General features: G+C 40.5%; 1 protein-coding gene across 6 annotated transcripts in view; it reads left to right on the top strand.

Annotated features, from left to right (window-relative positions):
* Window positions 1-22,135, top strand: part of POLA1 (DNA polymerase alpha 1, catalytic subunit) — a 303,249-nt gene that overhangs the window by 4,716 nt on the left and 276,398 nt on the right. For all 6 annotated transcript variants that reach the window (XM_060137819.1, XM_060137817.1, XM_060137815.1 and 3 more), the window contains exons 2-8: window positions 262-386; window positions 3,368-3,464; window positions 4,927-5,007; window positions 19,606-19,721; window positions 20,492-20,554; window positions 21,421-21,513; window positions 21,944-22,031. In XM_060137819.1, the coding sequence (XP_059993802.1) occupies window positions 262-386; window positions 3,368-3,464; window positions 4,927-5,007; window positions 19,606-19,721; window positions 20,492-20,554; window positions 21,421-21,513; window positions 21,944-22,031 (663 nt within the window). The remainder of the gene's footprint in view (window positions 1-261; window positions 387-3,367; window positions 3,465-4,926; window positions 5,008-19,605; window positions 19,722-20,491; window positions 20,555-21,420; window positions 21,514-21,943; window positions 22,032-22,135) is intronic.

Genomic DNA, 22,135 nt, shown 5'->3' with positions numbered 1-22,135 from the left:
TGTCTTTAGGGGATATCAGTTGAATTTGGAATTTTTCTCTTTTTGGCGGAAAAAAAATAACAGTTGCTTCAGCTGGAAATTTCTGAAGAGCCACAGGAGCTGCAGATTCAGCCCTGAGCTTGTGAATTATTTCCATTATAAAAAGAATCCATTTGTATAACATTAAACTTGTATATTACTATTGGCTAAAAACTTGCTTTGTTTTTGAGGGAAGATGGCTGACAATTTTGTACATCTCATGTAAATTTGGCTTCTTTTCAGCTGTGTCAGATTCAGGGAGTTTTGTAACTTCTCGATCCCGGAGAGAGAAGAAATCAAAGAAAGGGCGACAGGAAGCTCTGGAAAGACTGAAAAGGGCTAAAGCTGGTGAGAAGTATAAATATGAAGTAAGTAACCATTTTTCTGGGCTTTTTCTCCTGTGCTTCATCTAATGCATAGCCTGTAGATAATTTTAGGTCACCTTTGTCACTGATTAGAAATATGCATATATTTAAAGCTTCTTATAATAGTAATTTCTTAATATCAAACATATGGGCGTGAGGTAGATTTACAGGTTATGGGAGACTACTGAACTCTTGAAGTTCCTATGAGGCACCTTACAGATGATTTTAAAATTAGTAAGCACACTGCATCTCTGCTAAGTTCCATGGCTTCGTTGAGGGAACTTACAGATGCTTTTACTTTACTCATAAGGTATTGAGCAGTCTAGCCCAGCACTGCTGCTCCTTGGAGAGAATTGTTCCTAATCTCATATACAAGGGGAGCGCGGTAGGGACTTGGACCTTCCCTCTGCTGTGTCCTGCATGTAGGATTGAATGTGATGCCCTTTTGGCTCTTTTCCTCTACCCACTGTCGATGCCCTGCAGGTAGAAAAGCAGATTGGTACCATCTGCACAACATTGTCTAGCTTCACATTGAGGGCACTCGCTGAGGATGTTAACTGCCTCAGGGCTGGAAAGTGATTAATATGAGAAAATAATAATAATATCAACAGCAACAATAGCAACTAATGCAGTTTTTCAGCTAACACTGTTCTAAGTGCTTTTACAAATATGTTCATTTATTCAATCCTTCCAATACCGTATAAAATTAGATACTGTGATTAACAGCATTTCGCATGGGAGGTATCTGAGGTCACAGTGGCAGAGCCTTGAGTGGAACCCAGGCAGCCTGGCTTCAGAATGTTCCTGTTTAGCCATGGCCTGTTCTGTGTTGGGCTAGTAAGCAAGTAGAAGAGGATTTTTGTCATTTGGCACCATTCATTCAAGTTAAGAGAGTCAACCAGATCATAAAGCGTTGCTAAAAGGATTACAGTAAAGCAAGAGTAAAGCATTTTTAATGTAGGTACTTCTATAGAGGAGTTCTGTGGGGCATTTCAGATGTTGACACCATGTGACTGATTTCCCATTAATCGCTGATGTTAATGGCATGGCTCTAAGAGTTCAAGCTGAGCAGTAGCAGTGTTTTTAGAGATTGAGTCAAAATGACTTTTTAACGCAAAATGATTTTTTTTTTTTTTTTTTTTTTTTTTTTGCGGTACGCGGGCCTCTCACTGCTGTGGCCTCTCCCGTTGTGGAGCACAGGCTCTGGACGCGCAGGCTCAGCGGCCATGGCTCACGGGCCCAGCTGCTCCGTGGCATGTGGGATCTTCCCGGACCGGGGCACGAACCCGTGTGCCCTGCATCGGCAGGCGGACTCTCAACCACTCCGCCACCAGGGAAGCCCTCAAAATGATATTTAAAAAATTTTTTTAAATTTTATTTTATATTTTAGAACAATATTTGTTTTATTGTTTATTTATTATTATTGTTTTTTATTTATTTTTATTTTTTTTACATCTTTATTGGAGTATAATTGCTTTACAATGGTGTGTTAGTTTCTGCTTCACAACAAAATGAATCAGTTATATATATACATATGTTCCCATATCTCTTCCGGCTTGCGTCTCCCGCCCTCCCACCCTCCCTATCCCACCCCTCTAGGTGGTCACAAAGCACCGAGCTGATCTCCCTGTGCTATGCGGCTGCTTCCCACTAGCTATCTACCTTACGTTTGGTAGTGTATATATGTCCATGCCTCTCTCTCACTTTGTCACTATTTTTTAAAAATAGTTTTCAGGTGTCTTTTGATAGTATATAAATGAGTTGCTTAAACGAGAGACACAGTATGCATGATAGACTTAAGCCAACAAAGCTAACCTTGCCAGTTCCCTCTCCCCTCAAAAAGAAAGTTGGTCAGTACAGTCATTTTAATTAGACTAGTTTGTGTTTGGGTTGTCAAAAAACTTAATTTGGTAGGGCAGGTAATTTCTGTCATCAAATGATCAAAGGCCAGATCAGTGTTTGCCAGTGATCCCTGTTGAGTAGATTAAACCGGAGGTAAAAACTAAGCTTAATCCTGTAATTACTATAAGCCCAGGTAGGTGTGGCAGAAATCCAGTCAACTCTACCCATCAGGCTCTCAAAGCTCTGTGTCCAGGTGTTTTCTCCTAGAATCTTAGCTCTTCAGATGGAGTTGGTCGTTTCCTCCAGTCCCCACTTGAAAAGGCAGAACTCTCAAGAGAAGGGGGAGTTTTTAACGAGGTATCTTTCAGTTCTTGCTAACCAGCCCGCCAAATTCTCACTGCAGTGGTGTGCATCTATGCTGTCTTTTGCTTTAACTGTGCTGAGGTGGTCTGCTCTGTTCAGGCCAGTAGTTTGTGGTGTTCTGGCCTTCTGGCGGTCGGGCAGCCCGTATGATTTCAGGCCTTGCCATTCTCTCCGCACTTGCCCTCAGTTTTTAAGACCTGAAAATGGTGGGGAATCGGTGGTAATACAAATAGGGATCACTCAAAAACCATTTCTAGTGTACCCGTAGTGTGTGTTTTGCTGATTTTTGGAGGGGGATGGATGGGGGAGATTTTCCTTTTGAATTACATTTGGTTGGTTGAACAGTTATTAAGATTATTGTCCATTTGTGGGGCACCATCAGCTAGTGGAGAGGGAGGTGGCATGTCTTACAGGTTTGTCAAGTACAGGAGAAACCAGTCTCAAAATTACAAGTGACTAATCCCCAAAGCAGCTAATGAAGAATTGGCTATAATTCAGTTTGTTTTTTATGAAGTAGATGAGTAATTGCTGGTGTGACAAGTATATTATGCTAATGGAATCATTTAATATCTTATGTTAACACCCACCTAAAAGGAATGCTAAGTTAATTGATGTCTATTTAAGGAAAATCCTGCAGTGGTGTTGAATGTCAGAACTCATGATTTGGTTGCAGCTACTCCTTCAGGCTGCCATTCCACTTTGAATTTGACAATTTTTTCATCAGAATTGTTTAACACTTTCACTCCACTTGAAGCTCTCTCAAACTTGTACGATGGCAGGTAGAGGACTTCACAAGTGTTTATGAAGAAGTTGATGAGGAACAGTACTCGAAGCTGGTCCAGGCCCGCCAGGATGACGACTGGATCGTGGATGATGGTATGTGGGAAGAAACCGCCTGCCAGGCACTGTATCATTTGCTTTTCGTAGCTTCTCACTCGGTGGAGTTGCTGCTTTGCTTGGGCAGATGTAAGGCGCTAACTTAAGGTCATACCTTTGGTTTGGGTTTTCCTCAAATGCATGATTTGAGGGTGTGGAATCAGAAAAATAGGAAGTTTATTGAGGGACATTTTGGAGAAGCCAGGCACACACCTCAGGCTATAGTATAAATCCTCCAGGAAATGACTGTAGCAATTGGAAGGAACCTGTGGGCCATCCCCATGTGATGGGGCGTAGGAAAACTCTATATCACAGAACGGCTGTGAGGATTACAGGAGACTGTACTCGTGAAGAGTAACTTTGGCAGGGGCCCCGGGCAGAGGCTGGTCCCCATGTTCTTACAGCCCTTGTGGAAAGCTCGATGGTTCCTGTTTGTGGGACTTCTTGGGCGTGTGAGTGCTGACTGCGGAGCAGAGGGAGGGGGGTGTAGACTGTGCCTGCCACTATATTTTTGTTCCTACTTCTGTAATTGAACTCAGCTATATTGCCGGCTTTCCAGGCTCAGTAGTTGTGGCGCACGGGCTTCGTTGCTCTGTGGCATGTGGGATCTTCCCAGACCAGGGATTGAACTCGTGTCTCCTGCATCGGCAGGCGGATTCTTAACCACTGCACCACCAGGGAAGCCCGACTTCTGGTGATCTTGATTCTTTTACTTTTTTTTTTTTGTGGTATGTGGGCTTCTCACTGTTGTGGCCTCTCCCATTGCGGAGCACAGGCTCTGGACGCGCAGGCCTAGCGACCATGGCTCACGGGCCCAGCCGCTCCGTGGCATGTGGGATCTTCCCACACCGGGGTACGAGCCCGCGTCCCCTGCATCGGCAGGCGGACTCTCAACCACTGCACCACCAGGGAAGCCCGATTCTTTTACTTTTTATTCTTCTGGTAGAGTAGAAGTGCTGTAAAGCATCCTATTCTGGCAAACTTTGATCCTATGAGCCAAATGATTACCTTAGTTCACCTAAATAGGCATAGTATACAGTTGATCCTTGAACAATATGGGTTTTTTTTTTTGAATAATATGGGTTTGAACTGCTTGGGTCCACTTGTATGTGGATATTTTTCAGTATTAAATACTACAGTACTACATGGTCCGTGGTTGGTTGAATCTGCAGAGTTGGAAGAACTGTGGATACTGATGGCTGACTAAGTTATGTGTGGATTAACCCCCAGGTTGTTCAAGGGTCAACTGTATATCCTTTGGTTTTGACTCAGAACACGTGTGTGGGTGCTGTGTTTCATCTGACTTCTGGTTGAACAGGATTCTGCTGCACTTAAAAATGGCCTGGGCCAGGAGAACCTCTGAGTGGGTATAAAAGGTTTTTTTTTAATCTTTTTGTCATGGCTAAAATATTATTGGCCAATTTTAGAAATTTGATCCCGATATTACATTTTGTTCCTGCAGATGGTATTGGCTATGTGGAGGATGGCCGAGAGATTTTTGATGATGACCTTGAAGATCATGCCCTTGATTCCCATGAGAAAGGTATCTGCATTTTGAGATATATAGAATTGTCTAAAATTTCAGATGACTTGGTACTTTGACACAGTTTCTTTAAGGATAAAGGACCTACCACAATTGTTTTTCAGTATAAAAAATGTTCTAATGTTGAAAGAAGCGTAGTTATGTAGAAAATTAAATGCAAAAAGCGTAAACAACCAGGAAATGAAGTATCATGTCTCTGTTATCCAAAGAGTTTAGTCTTACTTATTTTGGAACTTTTAGTCCTGTGGTCATTTTAGACTTGATAATTTTGGGGGCTGCAAGAATTGATGTCTTTTCATTCCTACTGAAGTGACATACTTAGAATTTTAGCTCTTTGATAGAAGTACAGTACAATAACAAGGTTTAGAACTTCTGTCGACTTGCTTTGTTTAATTGAAATTTAAAATGATATGAATGTATGTGTCATAGTTTCTTAGCTACACAATCATTGGCAAAAAATTTTTTTTGAGTAAACAAGCCTGACTTAGTTCCTGTAAAATGAGAGGGGAAAATTCCCTTCAGTATTTGTTTTTTTGGTTTAGTTCATTATTACCACCAAGTGGTAGATCACTGGTCAGCACTCTGTGGCCCACTTACGGCCAGTTTGTTTATGGCCCACTTACGGCCCGTTTATTTTTGAACAGCTTTATTGAGACATAATTAACATACCATACAATTCACCTATTTAAAGTGAACATTTCAGTGGCTTTCAGTATAGTTACAGTAGTACAGCCATCAGCACAATCGATTTCATTACCCCAGAAGGAAATCATACCTGTTACTATATAGCCCTCAAGCTAAGAATGGCTTTTACATTTTTAAAGTGTGTGTAAAAAAAGAAAAGAAAAATTCAAAGAAGAATGTGCAACAGCTTAAGAGACGTGTGTGGCCACAAAACCTAAAATCTGTGCTCTCTTTACCCTTTTCAGAAAGTCTGCATCTTAATTTGTAGATTATTAACATTTTATGACATTTGTTCACTTTGTCCCTCTTCCCCTTTCCCAGACACATACATGCAGGCTTTGTTTTTGGTGAATTTATTGAAAGTAGGTTGTAGACATGCTTCATTGGTGATCTCCTAAGAACAAGGGTTCTTGTCTTTTTAGTCACAGTACCATTCTCAGGATATTATCTAAGATTTTGTCCATATTAAGATTTCCCCAGTTAGCCCAGTAATGTCTTTTATAACTGTTTTTAAAAATGCAGTGTCCACTTGGCTTTTCATGTCTCTTTAGTCTTATTTAGTGTAGAGAGCAGCACCATCCCTCCTTCCTCCCTCTCTGGCCCAGTGTCTTTCATGACATTGACATTTTTAAAGGGACCACGGAATTCCCTGGGGGTCCAGTGGTTAGGACTCCATGCTTTCACTGCCGAGGGTGTGGGTTCGATCCCTGGTCGGGGAACTAAGATCCTGGCAAGCCATGTTGTGTGGCCAAAAATAAAACTAAAAAAAAAAAACAACAAAAAACGACCAGGCTGGTTGTTTTGCTGAATGTCCCACAACCTGGGATTTGCCTGATTGTCGTTTTGTGCTTAGAATCAGGTTAAATATTTTGACAAAAATAAAATTTAGATGAACTTGTGTCCTTGCCACTCATATCAGGGACACATAAGGTCAGTTTGTCCCATTACTGGTGAAAAGAAGTTTGATCTCTTGGTTTAAGATGATGTTTGTCAGATCTCTTCCTTGTGAAGCTACCTTTCCACCTTTGTAATTAATGGAAATAGGGGTGATAATTTGAAACAGTGTGTGTATATCCCTTTTTCCCACCAACTTTTACCCAGTGCTTTCAGCCTCTACTGATGATCCTTACCCGTTTTTTTTTTTTTTTTTTTTTTTTTTTTTTTTTTGGCCACGCCGTGCAGCTTGCGAGATCTTAGTTCCCCAACCAGTGATTGAACCTGGCCCGGCAGTGAGAGTGCCGAGTGCTAACCACTGGACTGCCGGGGAATTCCCCTTACTCTCCTTTTTTAAATTAGCATTTCAAACTCATGGATTTAAATAAAAGTGCTGTTACAGTTCAGTATCCATTATCATCGTTTTTCTGTTTGATGTGCAAATTACCACAGATTTGGCAGTGGGAGACCCTTTGAGCTGGCTCTACTGTCCTTTTGACATGGTCTCATCAGTCTTTGAGCATTTCCTTGCTTTCTGGGCCAACAAGATGTTCCAGGTTCTCCTTGGTTGATTCCTGTCCTAGACCTGGAATCACCCATTTCTCCCAAGAATCATGGTCCCTTTTAGTAGAGAATGGTAGCAGATCTGGGGGAGGGATGTGCTCGTTGCTCCTGGGATGTGATGGTTTCTAGGCCCTTTCAGTGAACAGAGCTAGGAGATTATATATACATGTATGCTGTGAATTCATACTGATACATTCGATTCAAGTGTAAAACCACAGGGTACTTCATTTTCCCAATCTATATTTGTGTTCAGCTTCACCCTCAGTGAAAAACCCTTGTCTTCTAAAATATACTCAGAATAATTTTGGGAATTTTAGAATTACTAAACCTATACCTCTAGCAACAACCCTTCTAAGTAAAGTTTACAATTTCTTTGCAGTTTTTAAAATTTGTTTTTGGCTGCACTGCATGGTATGGGGAACTTCCCCCACCAGGGATTGAACCCGTGCCTCCTGCAGTGGAATCACGGAGTCTTAACCACTGGACCACCGGGGAAGTCCTCTTTGCAGTTTTATTTGTTCTTGGCATATATCCTACTGAGGGTGTATGGTGACGGTGTTGTGTTTAGAAGCTATATGAAGTAATTTTTTTCTGTGTGCTGTAGTATCAGTTTACTACACAGGTTCATTTGTTTTTGCTTGTATTTGAATTTAGGCTTTTAAAAATATCATTTTTTTTCCTTTTGTTTTAATTTTAGTTTTTGAGTATTGTAAAACATTTTTATGGCTTAAAAATCAAAATGATATTCAAGAAATAGACTAGATAACTTTTACTCTCACCTCTATGCTTTCTACTTCATTTCTCCCCATCTCCATAGGTAACCATTTTTATTAGTTTCTAATTATCCTTCCTGTGTTCCCCTTTACAAAAAAATAAGGTTGTATATGTTTTTTTCATGTGGGATGTTATTCGTTCATTCATTAGTTAAATTATGTGGATCATCTTCCTGGTTTCTGCCAACCTGTGTCATGTAGGAACGCTACACACTGGTACCTACCATTAGATAGTAGTGTGGCTAATTGTGTTATTCCTACTTTTTATGAGTCCATGAAGAAGAGGATGAAGTGAGCCCATGTGATTTTTCACCTCCCTGAAGTGAGGAGGTTTGTGTTAGTTTCTGGCGTTGTTAATTATATCATCTTGAATGAGTCCCATCACCTCTCTGGACATTAGTTTTGTCAGCTGTAAATTAGGAGATTGGACTGGACAGGGAGGTTCTCGAGGAAAGGACGCACGTCCTGATCATCTCAATGCTGATCACAATAGCAAATGCAAAGAAAATGTGCAGCACTTATTGAATAAATGAACCATCTCTGTTTCTGTAATCATTATGTTATCGTTTCCCACTAATACATCAGTGGAGAGAATGACTTGACATTCTGAAGGAGAACTAATCTTAGAAATCTATTCCATGCTTTGTCACCATTCACCCACAAGTCGCTGCTGTTTCAGTGTCTTTCCCAAGGAGCCCAGTAAGGTCCCAAGATCTTCAGAATGGAAATGGAATTCCGCAATCCACTTTAAACACTTAGAAGAAATCGTAGAGTTTTGCCTGGGAGTAAAAGGTCAACTCTTTTTGGTGTAGATCCAGTCCCTGGCATGTTGTTTTCAAACAGAGAGAAAAACATCAACTAAATCCCAATGAAGAAAAGTCAGTGGGAAAACGAATAAAACAAATCAAATTGGGGACTTCCCTGGCGGTCCAGTTGTTAAGACTCCGCACTTCCATTGCAGGGGGCCTGGGTTCGATCCCTACTTGGGGAACTAAGATCTAAGATCCCACATGTTGCGTGGCACGGCCAAGAAAAAAAAAGCGGAAAGAAAGAAAAAAAAAAACAAAAACAAAACAGAAGCCCTAAAATTGTGGAAGAATTTCATCTCAAATGTTGACTCCTGTTCTTTCTCTGTTTCCTGTTGTCCTATCTAATTCCTGCTAACCTACAATGGTGAGATTAAAGCCCCTTAGTGAAGCCTTCCTTGCTAGTCAAACCTCTATTGACCTTCTGTTTTGATATTCTTTATTAGGACCTGAATTTTGTTTACTAAACATTTTGACCATTGCCTATATTCTCTTTTCAAACTGCTCCAAATGATCTCTTTAAAAAATTAAATTCCCCTGTCTTACGTTTTTCACAAATGTGCTACAAATCTTTTCATAGTCTTAGGCATGTGAAAAGTACATAACAGAAAATTTATCATCTGTGACATTTAGTGCATTAACGGTGTTTGCAACCATGACCATTATCCAGTTGCAGAACATTCTTTCACCCCAGATGGAAACTCATAGCTATTAAGCAGTCATTCCCCAGTCTTCCTTCCCTCAGCCCCTGGCAACTGCTAACCGCTTTCTGTCTCTGGATTTCCTATTTTGAATATTTCATACAGTTGGAATCATGCAATTATGTGAACATTTGTGTCTGACCTGTTTCATTTAGCATAGTGTTTTCAAGGTTCGTTCATGTTGTAGCATGAATCAGTACTTCATTCCTTTTTAGGGATGAATACTATTAGATTGCAAGGATAGACCACATTTTGTTTATTCATTTATTAGTTGTAGTGCATTTGGATTGTTTCCATCTTTTGGTTATTCTGACCAGTGCTGCTATGAACTTTTGTGTACCAGTTTTTGTTTGAACACTTGCTTTTAATTCTTTTGGGCATATGCTGAGGAATGGAATTACGTGTATGTATTTTTATTTCCTTTTCTTTCTTACACAAAGGATATTTTCTATAGATAGTTCTGTACTTGGCATATTTTCACTTAAGAAGATATCCTACATCAACTATACTTCAATTAAAAAAGGAAAACAAAAAAGAAATAAAACTGTATTGATAATGCAGAAAAAAATGAAAATTCTGAAATGCTAAAAATAAAAGCCTGGAAATCACTGCATACCAGCACATAGAGGGCTTTCTTTCTTGCTTGCTCATTTCTATATAGCTGCATAGTATTCCATTATATGGATGTAACAGGGTTTATTCATGTGGTTTTCTTTTCTTTTTTTTTTTACATCTTTATTGGAGTATAATTGCTTTACAATGGTGTGTTAGTTTCTGCTTTACAACAAAATGAATCAGTTACACATATACATATGTTCCCATATCTCTTCCCTCTTGCGTCTCCCTCCCTCCCACCCTCCCTATCCCACCCCTCCAGCGGTCACAAAGCACCGAGCTGATCTCCCTGTGCTATGCGGCTGCTTCCCACTAGCTATCTACCTTACGTTTGGTAGTCCATGCCTCTCTCTTGCTTTGTCACAGCTTACCCTTCCCCCTCCCCATATCCTCAAGTCCATTCTCTAGTAGGTCTGTGTCTTTATTCCTGTTTTACCACTAGGTTCTTCATGACATTTTTTTTCTTAAATTCCATATATATGTGTTAGCATATGGTATTTGTCTCTCTCTTTCTGACTTACTTCACTCTGTATGACAGACTCTAGGTCTATCCACCTCATTACAAATAGCTCAATTTCGTTTCCTTTTATGGCTGAGTAATATTCCATTGTATATATGTGCCACATCTTCTTTATCCATTCATCCGATGATGGAAACTTCGGTTGTTTCCATTTCTGGGATATTGTAAATAGAGCTGCAATGAACATTTTGGTGCATGACTCTTTTTGAATTATGGTTTTCTCAGGGTATATGCCTAGTAGTGGGATTTCTGGGTCATATGGTAGTACTATTTGTAGTTTTTTAAGGAACCTCCATACTGTTCTCCACAGTGGCTGTATCAATTTACATTCCCACCAACAGTGCAAGAGGGTTCCCTTTTCTCCACGCCCTCTCCAGCATTTATTGTTTCTAGATTTTTTGATGATGGCCATTATGACTGGTGTGAGATGATATCTCATTGTAGTTTTGATTTGCATTTCTCTAATGATTAGTGATGTTGAGCATTCTTTCGTGTGTTTGTTGGCAGTCTGTATATCTTCTTTGGAGAAATGTCTATTTAGGTCTTCTGCCCATTTTTGGATTGGGTTGTTTGTTTTTTTGTTATTAAGCTGCATGAGCTGCTTATAAATTTTGGAGATTAATCCTTTGTCAGTTGCTTCCTTTGCGAATATTGTCTCCCATTCTAAGGGTTGTCTTTTGGTCTTGTTTATGGTTTCCTTTGCTGTGCAAAAGCTTATAAGTTTCATTAGGTCCCATTTGTTTATTTTTGTTTTTATTTCCATTTCTCTAGGAGGTGGGTCAAAAAGGATCTTGCTGTGATTTATGTCATAGAGTGTCCTGCCTATGTTTTCCTCTAAGAGTTTGATAGTTTCTGGCCTTACATTTAGGTCTTTAATCCATTTTGAGCTTATTTTTGTGTGTGGTGTTAGGGAGTGATCTAATCTCATACTTTTACATGTACCTGTCCAGTTTTCCCAGCACCACTTACTGAAGAGGCTGTCTTTTCTCCACTGTATATTCTTGCCTCCTTTATCAAAGGTAAGGTGACCATATGTGCGTGGCTTTATCTCTGGGCTTTCTATCCTGTTCCATTGATCTATCTTTCCGTTTTTGTGCCAGTACCATACTGTCTTGATTACTGTAGCTTTGTAGTGTAGTCTGAAGTCAGGGAGCCTGATTCCTCCAGCTCCGTTTTTCATTCTCAAGATTGCTTTGGCTATTCGGGGTCTTTTGTGTTTCCATACAAATGGTGAAATTTTTTGTTCTAGTTCTGTGAAAAATGCCAGTGGTAGTTTGATAGGGATCGCATTGAATGTGTAGATTCCTTTGGGTAGTAGAGTCATTTTCACAATGTTGATTCTTCCAATCCAAGAACATGGTATATCTCTCCATCTATTTGTATCATCTTTAATTTCTTTCATCAGTGTCTTATAGTTTTTTGCATACAGGTCTTTTGTCTCCTTAGGTAGGTTTATTCCTAGATATTTTATTCTTTTTGTTGCAGTGGTAAATAGGAGTGTTTTCTTGATTTCACTTTCAGATTTTTCATCATTAGTGTATAGGAATGCCAGATATTTCTGTGCATTAATTTTGTATCCTGCTACTTTCCCAAATTCATTGATTAGCTCCAGTAGTTTTCTAGTAGCATCTTTAGGATTCTCTATGTATAGTATCATGTCATATGCAAATGGTGACAGCTTTACTTCTTCTTTTCCGATTTGGATTCCTCTTATTTCCTTTTCTTCTCTGATTGCTGTGGCTAAAACTTCCAAAACTATGTTGAATGAGAGTGGTGAGAGTGGGCAACCTTGTCTTCTCTTCCTGATCTTAGTGGAAATGCTTTCAGTTTTTCACCATTTAGGACGATGTTAGCTGTGGGTTTGTCATATACAGCCTTTATTATGTTGAGGAAAGTTCCCTCTATGCCTCCTTTCTGCAGGGTTTTATCATAAATGGGTGTTGAATTTTGTCGAAAGCTTTCTCTGCATCTATTGAGATGATCATATGATTTTTCTCCTTCAGTTTGTTAATATGGTGTATCACGTTGATTGGTTTGCGTATATTGAAGAATCCTTGCATTCCTGGAATAAACCCCACTTGATCATGGTGTATGATCTGTTTAATGGGCTGTTGGATTCTGTTTGCTAGTATTTTGTTGAGGATTTTTGCATCTATGTTCATCAGTGATATTGGCCTGTAGTTTTCTTTCTTTGTGACATCCTTGTCTGGTTTTGGTATCAGGGTGATGGTGGCCTCGTAGAATGAGTTTGGGAGTGTTCCTCCCTATGCTATATTTTGGAAGAGTTTGAGATGGATAGGTGTTAGCTCTTCTCTAAATGTTTGATAGAATTCGCCTGTGAAGCCATCTGGCCCTGGGCTTTTGTTTGTTGGAAGATTTTTAATCACAGTTTCAATTTCAGTGCTTGTGATTGGTCTGTTCATATTTTCTGTTTCTTCCTGATTCAGTCTTGGCAGGTTGTGCCTTTCTAAGAATTTGTCCATTTCTTCCAGGTTGTCCATTTTATTGGCATAGAGTTGCTTGTAGTAATCTCTCATGATCTTTTGTATTTCTGCAGTGTCATTTGTTATTTCTCCTTTTTCATTTCTAGTTCTTTTGATTTGAGTCTTCTCCCTTTTTTTCTTGATGAGTCTGGCTAATGGTTCATCAATTTTGTTTATCTTCTCAAAGAACCAGCTTTTAGTTTTATTGATCTTTGCTATCGTTTCCTTCATTTCTTTTTCATTTATTTCTGATCTGATCTTTATGATTTCTTCTGCTAACTTTGGGGATTTTTGTTCTTTTTTCTCTAATTGCTTTAAGTGCAAGGTTAGGTTGTTTATTCGAGATGTTTCCTGTTTCCTTAGGTAGAATTGAATTCCTATAAACTTCCCTCTTAGAACTGCTTTTGCTGCATCCCATAGGTTTTGGGTCGTTGTGTCTCCATTGTCATTTGTTTCTAGGTATTTGTTGATTTCCTCTTTGATTTCTTCAGTGATCACTTCGTTATTAAGTACTGTATTGTTTAGCCTCCATGTGTTTGTATTTTTTACAGATCTTTTCCTTTAATTGATATGTAGTCTCATAGCGTTGTGGTGGGAAAAGATACTTGATACAATTTCAATTTTCTTAAATTTAGCAAGGCTTGATTTGTGACCCAAGATATCTCTCCTGGAGAATGTTCCATGAGCACTAGAGAAAAATGTGTATTCTGTTGTTTTTGGATGGAATGTCCTATAAATATCAATTAAGTCCATCTTGTTTAATGTATCATTTAAAGCTTGTGTTTCCTTATTGATTTTCATTTTGGATGATCTGTCCATTGGTGAAAGTAGGGTGTTAAAGTCCCCTACTATGAATGTGTTACTGTCGATTTCCCCTTTTATGGCTGTTAGTATTTGCTTTATGTATTGAGGTGCTCCTATGTTGGGTGCATAAATATTTACAATTGTTAATGTCTTCTTCTTGGATTGATCCCTTGATCATTATGTAGTGTCCTTCTTTGTCTCTTCCAATAGTCTTTATTTTAAAGTGTATTTTGTCTGATATGAGAATTGCTACTCCAGCTTTCTTTTGGTTTCCATTTGCATGAAATATCTTTTTCCATCCCCTTACTACTTTCAGTCTGTATGTGTCCCTAGGTCTGAAGTGGGTCTCTTGTAGACAGCAAATATATGGGTCTTGTTTTTGTATCCATTCAGCCAATCTGTGTCTTTTGGTGGGAGCATTTAGTCCATTTACATTTAAGGTAATTATCGATATGTATGTTCCTATTCCCATTTTCTTAATTGTTTTGGTTTCGTTATTGTAGGTCTTTTCCTTTTCTTGTGTTTCTTACCTAGAGAAGTTCCTTTAGCAGCTGTTGTAGAGCTGGTTTGGTAGTGCTGAACTCTCTGAGCTTTTGCTTGTCTGTAAAGGTTTTAATTTCTCCATCAAATCTGAATGAGATCCTTGCTGGGTAGAGTAATCTTGGTTGCAGGTTTTTCTCCTTCATCACTTTAAATATGTCCTGCCAGTCCCTTCTGGCTTGCAGAGTTTCTGCTGAAAGATCAGCTGTTAACCTTATGGGGATTCCCTTGTGTGTTATTTTTCCCTTGCTGCTTTTAATATGTTTTCTTTGTATTTAATTTTTGACAGTTTGATTAATATGTGTCTTGGCGTGTTTCTCCTTGGATTTATCCTGTATGGGATATGTGCTTCCTGGACTTGAATAACTATTTCCTTTCCCATATTAGGGAATTTTCAACTATAATCTCTTGAAATATTTTCTGTCCCTTTCTTTTTCTCTTCTTTTTCTGGAACCCCTATAATTCTAATGTTGTTGCATTTAATGTCCCAGAGGTCTCTGAGACTGTCCTCAGATCTTTTCATTCTTTTTTCTTTATTTTGCTCTGCAGTAGTTATTTCCACTATTTTATCTTCCAGGTCACTTATCCGTTCTTCTGCCTTAGTTATTCTATTGATCCCTTCTAGAGTATTTTTCATTTCATTTATTGTGTTGTTCATCATTGATTGTTTCATCTTTAATTCTTCTAGGTCTTTGTTAAATGTTTCTTGCATTTTCTCTATTCTATTTCCAAGATTTTGGATCATGTTTACTATCATTATTCTGAATTCGTTTTCAGGTAGACCGCCTATTTCCTCTTCATTTGTTAGGTCTGGTGGGTTTTTATCTTGTTCCTTCATCTGCTGTGTGTTTTTCTCTCTTCTCATTTTGCTTATCTTACTGTGTTTGGGGTCTCCTTTATGCAAGCTGCAGGTTCGTAGTTCCCATTGTTTTTGGTGTCTGTCCCCAGTGGCTAAAGTTGGTTCAGTGTGTTGTGTAGGCTTCCTGACTAGTGCCTGTGTTCTGGTGGGTGAGGCTGGATCTTGTTTTTCTGTTGGGCAGGTCCACGTCTGGTGGTGTGTTTTGGGGTGTCTGTCGAGTTATTATGATTTTAGGCAACCTCTTTGCTAATGGGTGGGGTTGTGTTCCTGTCTTGCTAGTTGTTTGGCATAGGATGTTCAGCAGTGTAGCTTGCTGGTCGTTGAGTGAAGCTGGGTGCTGGTGTTAAGATGGAGATCTCTGGGAGATTTTCACCGTTTGATATTATGTGGAGCTGGGAGGTCTTTTGTGGACCAGTGTCCTGAAGTTGGCTCTCCCACCTCAGAGGCACAGCACTAACTCCTGGCTGCAGCATCAAGAGCCGTTCATCCACACGGCTCATAAGAAAAGGGAGCAAAAGTAGAAAGAAAGAATTAGTAGAAGTAGAAAGAAAGAAAGATAGAAAGCAAGCAAGCAAGCAAGAAAGAAGGGAGGGAGGAAGGAAGGAGGGAAGGAAGGACAAAAAGAAGATAAAGTAAAATAAAATAAGATAAAATATAATAAAGTTATTAAAATAAAAAAATAATTATTAAGAGAAAAAAACAAAAAAAAACAGATGGATAGAACCCTAGGACAAATGGTGGAAGCAAAGCTATAGAGATAAAGTCTCATACAGAAGCATACACATACTCACAAAAAGAGGAAAAGGGGAAAAAATCAAAAATCTTGCTCTCGAAGTCCACCTCCTCAATTTGGGATGAATCGTTGTCTAAAGAAAGGAAGGATGGAAAGAAAGAACGAAGATAAAGTAAAATGAAATAAAGTTATTAAAATAAAAAGTAATTATTAAGAAAGAAAATTAAAAAAAACAAAAAAACGGACGTCTAGAACCCTCAGACAAACGGTGGAAGCAAAGCTATACAGACAAAATCTCACACAGAAGCATACACATACACACTCACAAAAAGAGGAAAAGGGGAAAAATCATAAATCTTGCTTTCAAAGCCCACCTCCTTAATTTGGGATGATTCGTTGTCTATTCATGTATTCCACAGAAGCAGGGTACATCAAGTTGATTGTGGAGCTTTAATCCGCTGCTTCTGAGGCTGCTGGGAGAGATTTCCCTGTTTCTTCTTTGTTCGCACAGCTCCCAGGGGCTCAGCTTTGGATTTGGCCCCGCCTCTGCGTGTAGGTTGCTGGAGGGCGTCTGTTCTTCGCTCACACAGGACGGGGTGAAAGGCGCCGCTGATTTGGGGGCTCTGGCTCACTCAGGCCGGGGGTAATGAGGGGCACGGAGTGTGGGGCGAGCCTGCGGCAGCAGAGGACAGCGTGACGTTGCACCAGCCTGAGGCACGCCGTGCGTTCTCCCGGGGGAGTTGTCCCTGGATCACGGGACCCTGGCAGTGGCGGGCTGCACAGGCTCCCCGGAAGGGGGGTGTGGATAGGACCTGTGCTCGCACACAGGCTTCTTGGTGGCGGCAGCAGCGGCCTTAGCGTCTCATGCCCGTCTCTGGGGTCCGTGCTTTTAGCCGTGGCTCGCGCCTGTCTCTGGAGCTCCCTTAAGCAGCGTTCTTCATCCTCTCTCCTCGTGCACCAGGAAACAGAGGGAAGAAAGTCTCTTGCCTCTTCGGCAGGTCCAGAGTTTTCCCCAGACTCCCTCCCGGCCAGCCGTGGCGCACTAGCTCCCTGCAGGCTGTGTTCACGCCGCCAACCCCAGTCCTCTCCCTGCGCTCCGACCGAAGCCCGAGCCTCAGCTCCCAACCCTGCCCGCCCCGGCGGGGGAGCAGACGAGCCTCTCGGGCTGGTGACTGCCGGTTGCACCGATCCTCTGTGCGGGAATCTCTGCTTTGCCCCCCGCACCCTTGTTGCTGTGCTCTCCTCCGCGGCTCTGAAGCTTCCCCCTTCGCCACCCGCAGTCTCCGCCCGCGAAGGGACTTCCTAGTGTGTGGAAACCTTTCCTCCTTCACAGTCCCTCCCACTGGTGCAGGTCCCATCCCTATCCTTTTGTCTCTGTTTATTCTTTTTTCTTTTGCGCTACCCAGGTACGTGGGGGGTTTCTTGCCTTTTGGGAGGTCTGAGGTCTTCTGCCAGCGTTCAGTGGGTGTTCTGTAGGAGTTGTTCCACGTGTAGATGTATTTCTGGTGTATCTGTGGGGAGGAAGGTGATCTCCACATCTTACTCTTCCGCCATCTTCCCGGAAGTCTCCCATGTGGTGTTCTTGAATGAACATTTAGATTTTCAGTAATTAGCTCTTGCACATAATACCACATTGAATAACTATGCATATGGTATTTTCCTCAGGGAAAATTCCTAGAGGTGGGATTGCTGGCTCAGAGAGTACATGCACATGAAGTTTCATGAGATATTGCCAAATTCTTCTCCATTGGAGTTGTTCCATTTTACACTCCCATGAACAACATATGAGTGTCCATTTGGACACCATGGCCTCACCAACAGAATGTGGTGAGAATGTGTTGTCAAGCTTTCACATTTTTGGCACTCTAACATGCAAGAAATGACATCTTGGTGTCGTTTTCATCTGCATTTCTTTTACGTATGAAGTTGAGTATCTTTTCATAAAACTTAATAGCTGTTTATATATTTTATTTTACTTTTTTGGCTGCATTGGGTCTTCGTTGCTGCATGCGGGCTTACTCTAGTTGCAGCGAGCAGGGGCTACTCTTCATTGCAGTGCGTGGGCTTCTCATTGCGGTGGCTTCTCTTTTTGTGTAGCACGGGCTCTAGGCGCGCAGGCTTTCAGTAGTTGTGGCATGTGGGCTCTAGAGCATAGGCTCAGTAGTTGTGCACGGACGTAGTTGCTCCGTGGCATGTGGGATCTTCCTGGACCAGGGCTCAAACCCGAGTCCCCTGCATTGTCAGGCAGATTCTTAACCACTGCACCACCAGAGAAGCCCTGTATATTTTTTTAATGTGAACCATATGTTAGTATTTATTGCCCACATTCCTTTTGGGTTTTTGGCCTTTTTTTTCTGGCCATATCATGTGGTTTGTGGGATCTTAAGTTCCCTGACCAGGGGATCGAACCTGGGTCCCTGCAGTGGAAGTGTGGAGTCCTAACCAATGGACTGCCAGGGAATTCCACTGGCCTTTTTTTTTTAATATCAGTGAAATTGGTTTTTTCTCTGTAAAACGTATTGCAAAAATTTTCTTCTGTTTTGTCTTTAAACCTGTTTCTGATATATTGCATCTGTCGATCCTTTTTTTTTTCTTGCAGATGGATTTTGAATCATAGATAGAAAGACTTTCCCCACATCCAGGTTACAAGGAATTTGCCTTTTTTATTAAAGTACTTGTATAATTTCATTTTTAAAATTTTGACCTGTGATCTGCTTGGTGTTTATACTGATTTACTTCTTTACAAATGGGTAGCCAACACTAATTATTAAAAAGTCCATCTTTTCCCCAGTAATATGAGATGTTACCTTTGTTTTATGCTAAATTTCCATAAGTAATTTGGTCTTTATCTAGACTCTATATTCTGTTTCATCTGATCTGTGTATTCGTATGCCACTACCACACTATGTTAACTATTCATTCTAGGTCTTTTGTAGGTGGAGGCTGCTCTGGGATGAGTCAGAAAGCGAGAGTAAAATTGACAGTAGTAGAGGAGTTTGCAGGTGGTTTCCACATGCCCAGAAGAGAAAACATATGGCACAAGTTGTTCTTTATGGAACAAATGTCTCCGTGCTGTTTAGTGTTGCTAGGACATGCGTTCCTCATAAAATGGAAGCTAGGATGCTACAGTATCATAACTGGTGATCTTGTTTTTTCGTAGTTCAGTTTTCCTGTCAGAGTCAGTATCACACTAAAATGATCTCATGAAGACTGCAAGCCTAATCCCCTGGAACCAGATGAGCTTGATCTTTTTATTTCTATGGGGGGAAAAAACCCACCCACCTTTTAAAAAGCTTTTTATTTACATTAACAGCAGCAATTAAACAGTCCCACTTAACTCATCCTGATATTTGACTGGCATTTCATCAGTTTCTGTAGTAACATTTAGTCAAGTTGTCCTGAATTCAGTTCATTTTAAAGATTCTTTCCTGTGTACCTTGCATAAAGTCTCATAGTTTTGTATTTTGAGTTTTTAACATTTTTCTTGTCACAGTCTCATATACAGAGGGCAGGTGACTGGGCTTTTGGTTTTCCATTTTGGTTTTTGCTGGTGCGTGTTTCTAAACAAATTTTCTTCCAACAGGAAAAAATAATAAAGCATGCAGCAAAGACAAGAGGAATGTCAAGAAGGCCATGGTGACAAAACCGAACAATATCAAGTCAATGTTCATTGCCAGTGCTGGAAGGAAAACCGCAGATGTGCGTCTCATGGTTTTCTTATATTTGCCTCTTCCTTTGTGAAGCGAAGAGTCCTGTTTCTTCATAGTTCACCTTTCCTGTCAGATTCCCCATAGCTCTAAACAGATGATCTTATGAAGGCTTCTAGGCTCATCCCCTGGTTCTAGATGAGCTTGGTCTTTGATCTTTGATTATATTTAATGTTTGATTATACAGTTAGTAGGTGGTCAGTATGTTTTTTTAATGTTGCTTTTATTTTTATTTTATTGTATTTTTTAATTTTTTTGGCCGTGCCGCGTGGCTTGTGGGATCTCTGTTCCCTGACCAGGGATTAAACCCGGACCCACGGCAGTGAAAGTGCTGAGTCCTAACCACTGGACTGCCAGGGAAGTCCCAATATGTTTGAACTCAAATATTTGAGTAATGTTTTCCCAATCTCAGTCACTAAGTTGGATGTAGATTTCTAGGTGAATTGAGGCACCTCAGTGGTTGTGGCTTGGAGATAGAAGAGAAACCTAAACCAGAAAGCTGCACTGGCAGTGAGTGTGTTTATTTTGGTGGTTAGCAGGAGGATTATGGAATGAAGCTAAAATTGAGGGCGGGGGCTCAGGGTGTAGGAGTTATGTTTAGGCCCCTGGTGGTTAAGATCTGTGAATAGTAGAGGAGCCCTCAGAGTTAGGGATGAAGAGGCAAGGACTGACTGGCTGGGTTCTTCCTTCCACTGACATGGGGTCTGGGTGAAAATATGAAGGGCAGGGCTTTCTCATTCTTCCTGCCTTTATAATTTCCAGAAAGCTGTTGACTTGTCCAAGGATGATCTGCTAGGTGATATTCTACAGGATTTGAACACTGAGGTAAGTGAATCTCCAGGAGTTGTCAAATATTCAGGAGACATGGGCTGAAGAAACAATCCAGTAATTTTACAAAACAGACTATTGCTAGAATGCAAAACAGAAAATTCAGTGACAACACCACCACCAAAAAACAAAACAAAAGAAAACAAACCCCCAAACCAAAACAAAGCCCTTCAAATTGGTTTCTTTTCACCATTTTAGGTGAGTAGTTTCTAGCTCCTCGAGGCTCTGTGATTGTGTAGATTGGGCCGTGTGGGGCTGTGTTTGAAGTAGTAAGAATCCACATGAGTCAGTTCTGGGAAGGCACACTGCTTGCGCTCAGTTGCTGCCGTGTATGTTCCCGAAATGGATTGAAGCCTGTCAGTCTGCACAATCAGGCGTGAGATCCTCGTCTTGAATTCTGAGTGGGGTTGAGGGAAGAGGCAGTGAGTTGTCCCTGATAGAACTCAGACAGGTTCATCTGTACTGAAATTTGCAACTGGGCTGTTTCACAGCAAGACTAAGCTCTCATTTAGAGATGTGCTTCTTTCTAAGTGACCCTTGATTAAAATGACTTACACCTACACTGTGTAGTTCGCGCTTGGCAGTTTTTAAATGTAATATTCTGGAAGGGTAAGGGAGAAGTATGTTAAGTTTTAAAGAGAAAAAATTGATGAGGGGTGGATTCAATATCTATTCTGGTTTTCTAGTGAGTCTGTGGTATTGTTGCTATAGTAACCTCACTGCATGAACATAGATCTGTGGGGGGAGCAGGGAAGGAAAAGAGTGCTTTGCTCATTGGGCTTCACTAGGGGAAGAAACATACTTTTTGTGTCTTGTGGTAAACCAAGCATGGCAGTGAATGTCTGTCTTTCCCCTCCTTTTAGACACCTCAAATAACTCCACCACCTGTAATAATACCGAAGAAGAAAGGATCCAGTGGAGCTTCACTGAATCCTTTCTCTATGCACACCCCCAAGGTATAGTGTGTGGAAATACCTTCAATCTTGATTTATATTATTGCTTAAAACTTACTTTGTTGCTTTTCTGTGTGAGCGAAATGCCTTTGAATTTGTTCTTGCTTTTGTTTTAAATTAGGACTCCTGTTTCATTTTATATAGTTTCATATATTTCAACAATAGCATGTGCCTGTTTCTCATAGTAAATTTTGTAGTAACTAGTACATGTTTAGTATAGGCGTTACAGCTGTGCTAGATGCAATAATTTTCCTTCTGGAAACAAGTGTTTTTTTGGTAAACCTAGGAACAGTAAAATAATTGAAGATGTTACATTAATAAAACAGAAAATCGTTTTATAGATAGGAACTGTCATTATCTCTGGTCAGGGTAGGACAGATGCGTATTTTTAGTATGCAGGTCTAACTGACTAAACATTTAAAAACATTGACAGGCAGCTCCTTCAGGAAAAACCACTTCCCCGGTCTCAAGGAAGGAGCCTTCATTAACCCCTGCCCCTCTTAAATGTGCTGGATTTGCTGGTAAGTCTGCTGTCAAAAGATGGAGGCCCCGTGAAGGAGGAAGCGGGGGGAATTTGAAGGGCTTGCAATAGCCAGTTTCAGCGTGAAAGGTTTGAATTCATAGC

Source organism: Lagenorhynchus albirostris, chromosome X (genome assembly GCF_949774975.1).
Source record: "Lagenorhynchus albirostris chromosome X, mLagAlb1.1, whole genome shotgun sequence".
In the NCBI taxonomy this organism is placed as follows: Eukaryota; Metazoa; Chordata; class Mammalia; order Artiodactyla; family Delphinidae; genus Lagenorhynchus; species Lagenorhynchus albirostris.
Note: the sequence above shows the minus strand (reverse complement) of the source record. Positions and strands in the feature narration are given on the sequence as shown.